The sequence below is a fragment of the Eschrichtius robustus genome, chromosome 8 (assembly GCF_028021215.1).
Source record: "Eschrichtius robustus isolate mEscRob2 chromosome 8, mEscRob2.pri, whole genome shotgun sequence".
Taxonomy (NCBI): domain Eukaryota; kingdom Metazoa; phylum Chordata; class Mammalia; order Artiodactyla; family Eschrichtiidae; genus Eschrichtius; species Eschrichtius robustus.
The window spans coordinates 114214956-114230317 of NC_090831.1; the positions used below are offsets into that span (position 1 = coordinate 114214956).

The 15362-nt window shown below is 36.4% G+C and overlaps 1 protein-coding gene across 2 annotated transcripts in view; it reads right to left on the bottom strand.

Moving 5' to 3' along the window:
- Positions 1-15362, bottom strand: part of DGKI (diacylglycerol kinase iota) — a 447792-nt gene that overhangs the window by 142582 nt on the left and 289848 nt on the right. For both annotated transcript variants that reach the window (XM_068550116.1, XM_068550115.1), the window contains exon 21: positions 3065-3264. In XM_068550116.1, coding sequence (XP_068406217.1) covers positions 3065-3264 — 200 coding nt within the window. The remainder of the gene's footprint in view (positions 1-3064; positions 3265-15362) is intronic.

The following is a 15362-nucleotide window of genomic DNA, read 5'->3' on the forward strand; positions in this document are numbered from 1 at the left end:
TCGCACAGAAATGAAGACCCAACACAGTCATAAAAATAAATAATAAATAAATTAATTAATTAATTAAAAAAAAAAAAAGGTCGGTAAAGCCAAGGAATATAGGTTTTACATTTTCAGAAAGATCATTCTAACCCGTCTATTGGAAAAGACACAGTGTGAAGGGCAGCAACACTGGAAACAAGGAAATGAATTGAGCGTATTTTAGCAATGCTGACGAGAGGTAATGAATACGGCTCCGCAACTAAGGCTGTGTTACTAGCAGACGGGAAAGATGGCGTGAGAGTTAAAGGTGTGGGAAGTAAACAGAAGGAAGAGTTCAAACAACGCAGGGGACGTGTAAAAGTGGAGGTGACTATGAGATATGCAGATAAAGATGGCAACTAAGATATTTGGGTACGAGTCTTCAGTTTTTAGAAGAAAGCCTGGGCTGAAGACACAGATCTGAGACACACTAGCTTCTCAGTCATAGAGGGAACTTGTGCTGCAGATGTGATTTCCCAGAGAAGGGGCAAATCTATGAGGAACACCAGCATTTCAGCAGAAAGGGGGGCCACAGCCCTAAAATCTCAAATATTCATGTTAACATGCTATGTGAAAGGAGGATAAGTCCTTAAGATGAATTGAAAAGCTACCCCTTTCTGACTGAGAAACTCCCTTCCCCCTAACACAGATACACACAGGTTTTTAAACTAAAACAGCTCTCTTTCTTCAAGAAGAAGGCATGCAAATGATGCAGAAGAAACAGTGAAAAGTAAGAAAGAGAGAAAGGAAAAAAAGGGAAAGAAGGATGGAAAAAATAAAGGAAGGAAACAAGGAAGAAAGAATTATCTTTCAATAATCTCTTTCTGCCTTGGCTGCAATAGTGAATTTTGCACACTGTGGCCTAAACAGAGAAAAGCTTGGAGGACTCAGAAGGTGGAAGAAAACTTGTAAGAAGATATTAGTGGCCTTAAACTGGAAACTCCACTTGGAAATCCAGTGGAAGAAGTTAGATTTCCAAACAAAGATTTCTACTGAAATAGAAAGAAGCAATCTAATTACAGAGGGTGAAAAAGAGTCGTGGTGAGAGATATTCGAAAAACGTGTTGAATGATAATTTTAATAATAAGTTGTAATAAAGATCTTGGCTAATCTTTAAGATTTACATGTGTCCTTTTAAGAAATGGAAACAATATTATTAACTGCCATTTCACGCAAGTCTTTCCTACGGCCTGAGGCTGCTTGGATGGAGACACCACTGCCCCCTGGTGGGAAATAACTGCATTTTTGAGTTGAGGCTGCTTCTTGAACACCTTCCCGGCTAAATCTATGAAGTCACATCATCTGTCAAATGTGCCATGTGTACAAAAAGAAAACAACTCTTTCCATTTGTTTTTATACGAGAAGAAAGCCCAAATAAATTCTTAATATAGTTTCTAGGCAAATACAAATTCTTTCTCAAGGGCAAAAACTGTTTGAAACTAAACACCCGAAAACAATTTCATGTCTCATAAGGTTATTAAGCGTAGAAGCACCAGGCATGAAAATGGAAGCTGTTTGCCTGTAGATATTAAGAATTTTTAGCTCTGTTAACAAACAATCTACAAGTGATCCAAAACAACCTGGACTATCTCAGAGAGGGCTTTTCACTTAGTAGTTCAGAACTTTCTCTTCAACCAATAGTTCATGGCTTAACTCTAATGTTTCAAGAGAGAATATGGTCAACCATATACTATTGCTGATACACTGCCTGAAACTCACAAAGTGTATATTCAACCTAATAGTGGTAAAGGCAGAGGATAGAGAAAGCAGCAGAAATGAGCTAAGAGTTTCACTAGCTGCAAAATGTAAACAAAATGAAAAAGGCAACTAAACAAACCCTCTGAATAACGATCTAGGAAAAGTGCTGGGGGAGCCCAGATTGACTCTGGAAAAGGAGGATGCAGAGGAGAGAAGATCCCTCACCCCAGCTTCAAGCTTAGAAGCAGACACTAAAAACTAAAACACTTCACGAGCCCTGTCGAATGCTGTTCTTCAACATCTGCCACCTCAGAAAGAGAGGTGAAGCTTTGGCAGGGAGCGACGACACCTGTGTCATTGGTTCATTCTAGGCACTTCTGTAGTTGTCACATTGACTCAATAAATACATGGCAAAGCATGCCCTTCCTTCACAGGCACTAGAGGAAGCCAGCCATTCAGTACAAATAGGTAACCATGCATCACAGGCCACAAATAGGAGGAGCACCTTGGAGGGACCCTCACTGTGACAGAAGAATGGCCCAAGGCTGAACCCTAAAACGTCCTTACCTTGAGTCAGGTCAGGCATAGGTGCATGATATATAAAAGATACTCTAAAAGATACCCCAAATCCCCATCTTTCTCCATCCCTTTCTCCAACCCCAAAAAGACATTTCAATCGAAATTAGATTAAGGGACTCTATAAAATGCACTCAAAATATCTAGTCATTATCACCTTGTCCACATCAGTTTATCAAAACACCCAAGAAAGGAAAGGGTCCAGGAGGGATACATTTTGTTTAGGCATTGAGTCGTGGGTCAAGTTTCATCTAGACAACAGGATGCCACCCAGAATGGCAAAATTGAGTTGAAGCATCAGAGTACACAGGACCCCAAAATGGGAGCATTGGGAAAGGGCAGAAGGGGATGCAATGTGGAGAGAGGGGAGCCAAATCCAGCTCAGAGAAACCAACACTCTCCAAGTGACCAGGGTAAAGAGGAGGCCAACAGCGTGCCTTCTTAAACAAAAAAGAACACATTTAACAGGACATGTTTTACGACTCTGAATCACTCAGTGATCTTCTGCTGGTCCCAGCAAGTATATACTCAAGTGGTCAGTGAAAAGGCATCCTCACTCTAACACATCGTACAGCAATAACTTCTGAAAGAAGGGTGTGGTCACCATATAGTAAACATGAAGAAGAAATACGCGCGAGAGACCAGGGAGCTGCCGGGTTTCCCGGACTTGTTCCTTTCCCAGCACAGGGAGGCCCCTGACCATGCACATGCTCAGTGCCCTCCTCTCCACGGTCTCCATGTTCACAAAGGTGGGCAAGGGCAGACTCACTCATTGAGTAAAGGCATGGACGTCCTCCTCTTGCTCTTCTGTACCATGTTGGCCTGATTCCTCAGCGAGATCCGAATCATAGCCGGGGCCAACCTACAGGGCTCCCCATCCACTTGCATGGGGATGGATTTGTAAGTTAGCAGCATGACCTCCCGACACTGGTGCAGCCTTTCTCCGTGGCCCCCGACTTGCAGGGCAGCCTGTAAAAACAAGAGGCAAAAGGAAGCAAGAGGTTAGTGCTTAAGAGTTCCTCAGGAAACCTAGAAACCGCAAGCCCACTGCCTATAATCACAAGGCCTTTGAAAACTACTTACTGAAAGCTGTTAGCCATGAGTAAAGTGGGAAACCTTGGATCAATCATTAATACACATAAACTGAAATATCTAAATTTTGATGGCTTGATCACAAATCCTCATTGATAGCCATTTTTTGCTTTTATGTATTTTCAGCCTTAAATTAATCGTTAGTTTAATACAAAAGCTCTTTGTGTTATCTACTCCCATTAAATGACCAATGTACATAGAATAAAAAGAATATAAAAAAGATAAAATACATGACTTAAGACAGCTTCTATACTACACTTAATATATATATATTTATATATAATTATAATATATAGTTATATATTATATATTAAATATATTATGTTTACATATGCAACCCATCCTTAGAAAATTTTTCAAACTTCAGGCAAGCTTTTCCTTTTTACCTAAAACCTCCTCAAACTACTTCAAATCTGTGTAAGAGCAATGAAATGCAAAATAATAATCCTCAATTGAAAACATTCTGAAGAGTAAAGCAGCTTTGAGGATCAAAATCAAACACAGTAAGAGCTCAGTTCACTCTACAGTAGCCACAAAATGAAAAGCCAACCCAACATTAAAATTCTGCAACAAAGTAGCATAATATCTCTGCCTTAGTAAAAAAAAAAAAAAATTTGTTTTAATATATATTTTAGTATCACTTACCCTTTTAGGGATGAACTAAAATCAAACAATATGCTTGGTTATGCATACAGATAGTGCCCACATTGTCTTATACAGTTTGATGGACACTTTTATACACATATGTAAATCTCCATCCAGATCAAGCTTTAGGCAGTTTACAGCAACCAGAAGGTTTCCATGTGTCCCTGCCCAATCTATTTACACTCCTCTCACCAACCAATTAGTACCCGCTATTCTGACTTCTATACCATAGATTCAGTTTGTTTGAACTTGAACTTCATATAAGATGAATCATACAATATGTACTCTTTTGTGTCTGACATCTTTTGCTCATCGTTATTTTTGAGTAACAGAAAAGTGTATTTACCTACTCTTCTGCTGGTAAACATCTGGCTGTTTCCAGTTTGGGGCTATTAATGATATAAACTTTCTTGTGTCTATCTCTTGGTGGATACATACCCTCTTGTGGTACATACGATGAGTACAATTGCTATGCCGTAAGTTTTTTTTTTTTAACTTTAGTAGATACTGCTAACAGTCGTTCAGTAAGGCTTTATTATAATACATTGAGTATCAATTTTTAATGAAGTAAACAAACTTTTAAAAGAAGTTAATACTAACTCTAGCTCAAAATCTAAAAGATTGACTTAGAAAGAAAAAGGAAAACCTATATATTATCAGCTTGTTTCCATATGCCTCCTCTCTATCTTATAAATGGGAAAAAAACTTTGTTAACTGAGATTTGTGAAGTCAATTTCCACTAATTTGGTTCCCAGATAGTTGTGTTTATCTGGTACTTTGAACTACTTTTGCACTTGCATTAATCTGAACAACAGAAACCTGATTATGTATAAATGCAAAGAGAAAAGGTACACAAAGGGACCGAAAGGAGGAAAGAAAGTAGAATAAAAACTGAAAAGTAAAGAACATACTTCATTATTGAACACCTTCGATGTTAAAAAGCACTCAGTTGTGAATTTTACATACAAATTTATTCAATTAGTAGAACAAGGAGGCAGAGGAGAATGAAGTGAGAATTTACTAAAATTCTTTCCGGCCTATTACCCGATCCTCTGTTACTCAGCTTAAAGTTTTTCTGGCTGCACTTAAATGACTCATTTAAGTTAATCTACGGATTTGAGCCACTATCTCATCTCCCGAACTTTTGCAAAATATTTCCCTTGCCTTCAACAAGTACTTCTCAGGGCAATATTTATCTGACCATACTGTATCCCTTCATCCATGGAGGAAATACCATTTTCTTCTTCTTTTTTCCTCCAGTCTTGACTAGGCCTAATGACAAATAAAAATGCAGAACCTGCTAAGTAAGAACTTATTCCTCTGGGTTTGACAGGACGGAAAATTGCTTAAATACTTTCGAACCCTTCGGTATCAGAAGGCTTCCCCAGTACTATAGAGCACATTTAAGCCATATTCTCAGCCTCGGTGATAGATTAACAGCAAAGACAATAAACAGGGTAAATAGCTGTCAGTGGCGGTTCCACTGGCATTTCAGAATCAATCCAAGATCATTGAACAGCCACAAGAGGAATTATAGTAATTAGCTTTTCAGAATAAAGACAGTTCTATTATTGTTAGCACAAAAACACTTAGTTTATTTTTGGAACAAGTTAGAGTAAAGGTAATTTTTAAAATTCTTACTAGAAATAGTTATTTTTCATCATTCAGATTAAGCTAGACTTAACATCCTATAAGGCACTGGCCCTAATAACCATAATCATCCCCAGGATTTGCTAGAATGAGTCATTTACTGATAAGAATACATTGGTGTATTAATGACAGATATTCAATTGTCTGTTCAACATAGCATGTATTATACTCTTGTGAAAACTTCAAATATTGCCTTTCTGGTAGTATATGACTTAGGAGGAAAACAAAGACAGCCCCTGAACTAAGTGCATCCATTGCCATTTATTGTCCTAAAGTCATTATAACAACTTTCTTTCAGTCCACAGTTAAGGTGTGAGGTTTTCTTTCTTTTTTTTTTTTAAAGATTTTTTTTTTAAGTTTTTATTGAATTTGTTACAATATTGCTTCTGTTTCATGTTTTGGTTTTTTGGCTGCAAGGCATGTGGGATCTTAGCTCCCTGACCAGGGATCGAACCCACACCCCCTGCATTGGAAGGTGAAGTTTTAACCACTGGACCACCAGAGAAGTCCCTGGTGTGAGGCTTTCTGACTTTCTGCACTATGCTCCTCCCCGGAATACTATTCTCCATCTCTCTTCAAGTCTCATCCTCCTTCTTACTAGTCAAGTTCCTTATTCCACTTGCTGTCAGATGACAGGACAGACAACCCTGGGTTGGGAAATCAGAACAGAAATAAGGGCAAGTCTTCCAACCCTTCCTTTCTCCCGACTGCTGCAGGCCCCTGACTCCCAGTCCTAGCCCTAGTCCTGTAACAAAAGGCCCAAGGCAGCGATCAGTGACATGGACAGTAAATAATGGAGATAATCAACAATACGAAAATCTGGGTTTGGTTTTTTTTTTTTTTTCAAGACGAACAAGGTGGTCTTGTAAAACCAAATAACAAAAAATGGAAAATGGAAAACTATTTTGCTTTATTAAAAAATAAAACAAGAGGCTTCCCTTTTGGCGCAGTGGTTGAGAGTCTGCCTGCCGATGCAGGGGACACGGGTTTGAGCCCTGGTCCAGGAAGATCCCACATGCTGCGGAGCAACTAAGCCCATGCACCACAACTACTGAGCCTGCGCGTCTGGAGCCTACGCTCCGCAATGAGAGGCCGCGACAGTGAGAGGCCCACGCACTGCGATGAGGAGTGGTCCCCGCTCGCCACACCTGGAGAAAGCCCTCGCACAGAAACGAAGACCCAACACAGCCAAAAGTAAATAAGTAAAAATAAATAAAATAAAAAAATAAAAAAAAACTTAAAAATAAATAAATAAAAAATAAAACAAGAGAGGATAAGATATAATAGAGTTTAAAAGTCATACAAGAATGTTATAAAGATCTATATGTTAATAAACTGGAAAACCTAGAGAAATTTCTGGAAAAAATATAATATGCAAAATTTGGTGTAATAAATACAGAAATTGGATAGATCAGACTGGTTTTAAAAATTGAAAGTTTTCAAAAACATTACTCATTCCACCCCCAACCCCAAAATGTGCCAAGTGGACTTAGATGTTTTACAAGTAATTCTACCCAAGTTTTATAGAAAGACTGTCTAATAAAACTTGTTTCCTTAAATGATGCTATGGCTTCTGAAATAACAAAACCAGATAAGGGCAGCAGCAGAAAGCAAACTTTTAACCTAAATTATATTTATAATCACACATACCAAAATCATTTAAAAAAAATAGCTAATTGCTTTTACTGGTCTGTTACATAAAAACTAAATTGTGGGGCTTCCCTGGTGGCGCAGTGGTTGAGAATCTGCCTGCCAGTGCAGGGGGCACGGGTTCGAGCCCTGGTCTGGGAAGATCCCACATGCCACGGAGCAACTAGGCCCGTGAGCCACAACTACTGAGCCTGCGTTTCTGGAGCCTGTGCTCCGCAACGAGAGAAGCCGCGATGGTGAGAGGCCTGCGCACGGCGATGAAGAGTGGCCCCCGCTTGCCGCAACTAGAGAAAGCCCTCGCACAGAAACGAAGACCCAACACAGCCAAAAATAAACAAATAAATTAAAAAAAAAAAAAAAAGAAAAAAAACTAAATTGTGATCCATTATGGGTTTTTGCAAGAATTAAGAGTACTTCAACATCAGAAAATAACAAAGAATGAAATAATTCCATTTGCAACAGCATGGATGGGCCTACAGATTATCATATTAAGTGAAATAAGTCAGAGAAAGACAAATGTCATATGATAGCACTTATTTGTGGCATCTTAAAAAAATGGTACAAAACGAATTTATTTACAAAACAGAAATAGACTCACAGACACAGAAAACAAACTTAAGGTTACCAAAGGGATAGCGGAGGTGGGGGGCAGGGGAGGGGTGATAAATTAGGAGTTTGAGATGGACATATACCCACTACTATATATAAAACACGTAAACAACAAGGACCTACTGTGTAGCACAATGAACTATACTCATTATCTTGTAATAACCTAAAAAGGAAAAGAATCTGAAAAAGAACATATTTGTATACATATATATGTATAACTGAAACACTTTGCTGTACACTTGAAACTAACACAACATTATAAATTAACAATATCTCAATAAAAATAAAATAAAAAAGAAACACATTATTATAATTCCACCATACTGTGGTTTAAGTGAGATAAACCACATTATCATCCCAAAAGATGCAGAAAAAATAATAAAGTTCAGTGCCTTTTAGGATCAGTTGTTAGAAAACTAGGAATAGGACACAATTTATTTACCTGATAAAGGTCATCTATCAAAATCCTTAGAGAAAACATTATTTGGAATAAAGAAAATTCAAAGCATTCCTTTCAAGGGGCAAGATGATCCACTAGTAACAAAAGTTTTCAACATAGTATTGGAGGTCTTGACCAACATAATAAGTCAAGGAAATAAAATTGGAGGAAAAAGCCATGGAAGAAAAAAAGCAAACCTGGTAATATTTCCACTAATATCATCCTATACATCAAAAGTCCAAGAAAATTCACAGGCCAAAAATTAAACCTCGTAAGAAAGGTACACTATCAACATAAAAAATCAAGTGCTCCCCATCTCTAGCAATAACTAAGTAAAAATATAATAAAAAATAGGATGTCATCTATAATATCAACAAAAACAATAAAGCAATAAGGCTTTTATGCAGAAAATTTTTAAACTATTGGACACATAAAAAAAAAACCTTAAAGAAATGGAGAACCACGCCATAGTCATGGATGGGACAATTTAATACTCTAATGATATGAATTTCCTCCAAATTAATACATAAATTCAATGTAATTCCAAGTGAATATGAGAAATACTATTTTGAAGAATCTTGTCAAACTGATTCTATAATTAATTTCAAAGAATAAAGGTTCACAAATGGCTGAGAATATTTTGAAAACATAAAGAACAATAGATTATCCTTATTGAATATTGAGTCATGTAATATTCAAAGATACAGTAATTCAAATAAAGGTGTTTGCTTAAGAAAAGACATAAAGGTCAAAGGAAATGCATAGAGAGAGCAGAATAAACTCATATGTGTGAGGACACAGAATATGTGGGATGTGGGATTGTAAATTACTGGAGAAATGATGGATAATTTAGCAAATGGTCCTGGGAATATTTCTCACTAAAATAGAGAAAAATAAAATCAGTATTCTACCTCACATCATACACAAATATAAGCCCAGATATATTAAAGGACTAGGAGCAAGAAACAAAAATATTAATATAAAAATTAGCCAGTAGAAAGAGAGGAGAGCGCAAGTATATATTTCTCCTTAGCTCTCTTTTTTCAAGCAGTGTCCCTGGCAGTGGCTGATTCTCCTCTGTGCTTCCATTTCCCACTGGCAAGCATTCTCCCCAGGCCACCCCTGTCTCTACGGTCCCAGCACAGACAGGCAGCCCCAGCAGTGACCTCAACTCCTGTGGTCTGATTCCCTTCTCTGGAGTCCCAGCTCCTGCCCGATGACCCTCACTGCACAGCCCATCAATGGCCGCTTGTCCAATGTCCCACCACTGCTGAGTGGCCCTGGCTCCTGAATGCTGATAACACCGTCTTCTCCCTTTGTCCCTCCAGTTCTGGAGGAGGCAGAGAATTTCTGCAGTTGCTAATCCATGGATTGCTATCTATGCGTTACCTCTTTTCAGTTCTTCTAACATCCTGTAACTAGTCCCCTGTACTAAATTCCCTCAATTGAACTATCTCACATGGGATATTTTCCCTCTCTGACACCCTACCCTAGTCCCTGAAATGAGAAATTTTACTTAAGTCATTTGCAGTGGCACCATCATTCAATCCATATTTTTCTATACAAGTTTTTACAAGCTGTTTTATTGCCACGAAGCAATGCCATTAAGTTTTATTGCTTTTTTCCATGTTATCAAATATTAAGATTTCTGGACATGGGTGTATTTTAAAATCCTACTGTAATACATGCTGTAAGCAGTCTAAATACCACCAGCAATAGTATTACTATTTACTTAATTATTGTCCATATGAGTAACACTTATGGCAAAAATAATTCCATAGCGCTTTCCTGGTGGCGCAGTGGTTAAGAATCCACCTGCCAATGCAGGGGACACGGGTTCGAGCCCTGGTCTGGGAAGATCCCACATGCCGCGGAGCAACTGGGCCCGTGAGCCACAACTACTGAGCCTGCGCGTCTGGAGCCTGTGCTCCGCAACGGGAGAGGCCGCGACAGTGAGAGGCCCGCGCACTGTGATGAAGAGCGGCCCCCGCTCGCCGCAACTAGAGAAAGCCCTCGCACAGAAACGAAGACCCAACACAGCCAAAAATAAATAAATAAATAAATTTATAAAAAAAAAATAATAATAATTCCATAGATTCAGTTTCTTTATATGTTAAGTGGTGAGGTTTCGGTAGGCTGCTATGGTCTGTTTAGCACTAGCATTTTAGGATTCTAGGTTGTACCTATAATTTCACGTTCTCAAATTCTACGACATGCCGTCTAACTTTGGCAATATTAGCTGTATGCTAATGCCCAGCCAGTACCTACAATGAAGCAGAGAACAGTAAAAAGGAAAGGCTTTATTTGAAAAACTTTCCTTCTGCTCATTAAAATTAATCCAGCAATCATTAAATACTTACTATGAATAAGAACTTTTTTTTGAAAAAGTGAAGATTCTTATAATGAAGAAACCTAAGTACTCCTTCTCACTGGGGTTTATTGTATACTTTTGTCTTTTTCCATTTTTGTTCAATAGAGGTAGGTTCACTATTAAGGTGAGCTCATGAGAGGCAAAAAAGCCACAAAAGGGGTCTGTTCAGCTTCTCTGCCAACAGTGAGATCTAGTCTGGAATTCAGTGGTGCACGTTGGAAAAAAATCATCTTCATGCTTTCAAGCTATTTCCATAAACAATCAATCCTCTGAAATCTGTAATATCATGACAGAGTTAATATAGTGTAGTCATATAATCAACAACATATCCTGGGATCAAATAAATTTGTATAAACCTGGGAAGAAACACATCCTATTGATTTTTTTTTACACTAGGCTAGTAGCATCCATCCCTTACACTAGACTGTTTTTGGATTTTGTGGAGCAAGAAGGGAACTGAATAGAATATAATGCTGAAACAGTATCAACTAGGTCACAATAAAAGAAAAGCCAGACTCCGTACAATATGTCATCTACCCAGCATATAATCAATCGTATTAGACACGCAAAGAAGCAAGAAGATGTGATCCGTGAGGAAGAAAAATTTTTTGAAATGATCACTGAATGGACTTAAGAGCAAATTGGACACTGCAAAAAGGGGTCAGTGAACATGAAAACAGAGCAATACAAATTATATAATCTGAAAAACAGAGACTAAAATGTTTTATTTTTTTTCCCAAGACCCATGAGGCAATCGCAAGCCATCTAAAGTACACATAATTGAATGCCAGAAGGAGAGGAAAAGGATGGAGCAGAAAATACACGGATGAAAATATTCCAAATTTGTAGGAAAAAAAAAAAAGGTCAACCTTCAGTTCCAAAAAGATCAATGAACCTAAAACAGGATAAATACAAAGAAAACCATGTGGAAGTTAGAATAATGCCCACTACAACACCCAGGAAAAATATGCCCACATTCTAATGCCCAGAAACTATGAAAACCGTACAAGGCAAAAGAGCCCTTTCTGGTATGATTACATTAAGGATGTTGACATTGGAGATTATTTTGGATTATCTGTGGGAGGGGGCCCTGATGTCATCACAAAGGTCCTTATAAGTGAAGAAGGGAGGCAGGAGAGTCAGAGAACAAGAGGTGAGTATAGAAGCAGAGGTCAGAGTGAGGCGGGGCCATGAGCCAGGAAAAGGAGGCCACCTCAACAAGCTGAAAAAGACAAGGAAGTGGGTTCTTCCCCAGAGTCTCTGGAAGAAACACAGCCCAACCATCCATCTTAGACTTCTGATCTCCCAAACTGTATGGTATTACATTTGTGTGGTCTTAAACCACTGTTCATGGTAATTTGCTTACAGCAGCGACAGAAAAGTAAAACAAACACATAGAGGCGTAAAACTAAAAGAAAAAAGTCTCAAAAACAGAGAAAAAGGACATAAACAGGGGAATAATGATACAAATGATACCTGACTGTTCATCCTTAAAACATGGAGGCCTGAAGAAAATGAAACAACATATTTAAAGTGCTGGAAGAAGCCAACAAACAAACCAGTCAATCCAGTATTCTATATTCATAAAAGTATAGTTCAAAAAAATGAGGATAAAATAAAGACATTTCAGAAAAATTAAATTTGAAATTATTTACTGCCAAGAGAACTGTACTATAAGAAATGCTAAAGGAAATCTTTCAAACTCAAGCAAAATGATACCAGATGAAATCTTTGATCAACAGAAAGAAATGAAGAAAGCTGGAAATGGTGAATATGTGGGTATACATAAAAGACTATGAACTGTTCTTTCACCTCTTAATGTCTTCAAAAAACAACTGACTGCTTAAAGCAAAAATATCAATATTGAAATGTGGGGTTTATATGTATGTCCAAGTGTAATACATGAAAAAAATAGCACAAAATAGGGGAGAAAAATTGAAATTATAAGAGAAAAAGGTCTGTAACAAATTACTTGTATCAAGAATAAAGGAGGGGATTTTACAGACATTAAAAAAATAATAAGAGAACACTGTGAACAACTTTATGCCAATAGACTTAACAATTTCAATTAAGTGGACAAATTCCTTGAAAAATTCAACTTAGTAAAACTGACTGAAGAAGAAATAGAAAATGTGAATAATTCTATATCTATTCTTGCCTCAAAGAAATCTCAAGCCCAGACAGTTCTTTAGGAAATTCTATGAAATACTTAAGGAAAAACATAATACCAATCTTATACAAATTCTTTCAGAAAGCAGACAATTCCTATCTCAATTTATGGGGCCAGCATAACCTTGATATCAAAACCCATAAAGGATAGTTCAAGAAAATAAATTTATAGACCAATATCTTTCATAATCAGTCACAAAAATGCTTAATAAAATATTAGTAAATTGAATCCAGCATATAAAAAATGATAATACATCAAGTGAGGCTTAACTTAGAAATGCAAACTGAGTAATTTTTTTTAAAAAAATCAGTGGAATTTATGACATAAAGAAAATAAAGGAGAAAATCAGGTCACTTCCATATATTTAAAAAAAGCATTTGATTAAATACATCACTCATTTGTGACTTAAAAAAACTCTCAGAAAACTGACATAGACTCATAATTACTTAATTACATAAAGGGCTTTTATAAAAACAACAACAACCAAACAGCATACCTCATGAGGAGATATGGAATGCTTCCTCCTATAATCGGGAAGAAGGCAAGCATGTTCATTCTTACCACAGTTATTCAACATATTGCAAGCTCATTCAATAAGGCAAGAAAAATAAATCGGTGTGTAAGGAAATAAAACTGTCCTAGTCACAGACCACACAATTATGTATACAGAAAAACCTAAGGTATATATCAAAAACTACTAGAACTAATGAGTGAATTTAGCAAAGCTGCAAGACAAAGTCAATAAGTAAATATCTACGTGTGTGTACACATAAACATCAGTTATTTCTATATATTAGCAATAATAATTACATGTGAAATTTAAAATCATACTATTTAAAATACTTAGGAATGAATTTAACAAAAGGTATGCAAGGACCTGAAAACTGCACTGAAACTATAAAAGACTGCTAAGAGAAATTAAAGAACACCTAAATAAATGGAGAAATATATCATGCTTGTAGATTGGAACATTCAATAATGTTAATATGCCAATGCTCCCTAAATTTACCTATAGATTCAATGCAATCCCAATTAAAATCCAAACAGTTTTATGTAGACACAAACTAATTCTAAAATCTATACACAAATTCAAAAGATGCAGAATAACCCTAACACCCTTAGAAAAGCAAAGTGAAATGATTCATATTACCAGGTTGAAGACTTACAATAAATCTATAGCAATCAAAACAGTGTGGAAGTGGCACAAGGATAAACAAATCAATGAAACAGAATAGAGTTCAGAAGAAGACCCACATACAATCAAGAGGCAAAGGCACCAAGACAATTCTATAGAAAAGGAAAGTCTACTCAACAAATAGTGCTGGAAAAAAACTGGATAAATGTATTTTTAAAAATCATGAATAAGATTCTTTTATTTCACCTCTCATGATGTTATTGAGAAACTTGCAAAGTTTTGGATAATTGTATTTTTAAAAATGAATCTTGAAGCTACTTTGCAGAATACACAAGAATTTGAGCTGAATCACATACTTATACATAAAAGCTAAAACTATAAATCTTCAAGAAGAAAACAAAGGAGAATATCTTCCCAACCTTTCCTGGAGTAAGTAATAATTTAAGAAGGACACAAAAAGCTCTAGCATGAAATATGCCTACCTCCTAAAACTGGAATTCATAAGAATGTTTAAACTTCTGCCGATCAAAAGAAACATTAAAAAAATAAAAAGATAAAAATAAACTGAGAACATATTTGCACTAAATATATCTGTCAAAAGACTTGTATTCAGAATATATAAACAGTACCTGCAATTCAACAATAAAAGATAAACAGCCCATCAAAATATGCAAAAAATACAGACATTTTTAAAAAAACCAAAAAGACAAAAGGTAACAATAAAGATAAACAACATGTCTTACTCTCATTTTTTTGTTGGACATAATTGACTGTATAAAACATACATAATTTCTTTCTTTCTAGGGATGTAATTTTATCCTCTCATTCTGTTTCATCAAGTGTAATATAATAGCTTTTTGTCTCTATCCATGAACACATTTTCAGAACCTGTAGGGTATTAAATTCCTATCACTTCCCATCAGGTATTCTTAGACATTGCTGTTGGGCAAGTAAACAGTACAAAATTTCTAGAAAGCAGTCTTCTATTAAGAGTCTTTAAAATGTTTATGCCATTGAATCAGTCATTTCTCTCCTGGGGATTTGACATAAGAAAATAATTTGAAATGTTAACTGTGGTTTATAAACATTATGTTAATTACAGGAGTGTTTTATACCACCAAACATTGAGAAAGCTAAAAGTTCCATAAAGGAAGCTTTTCATAAAGGAATAATTATTATATAATATGAGACATAGTTACACAATGAAAGAGTAGGATTTACTTATAATATGATTCCCTATATATTTAAAAACATGGAAATAAAGCAATTGAAAGGGAACACATCAAAATATAAATATAGTTAGTTA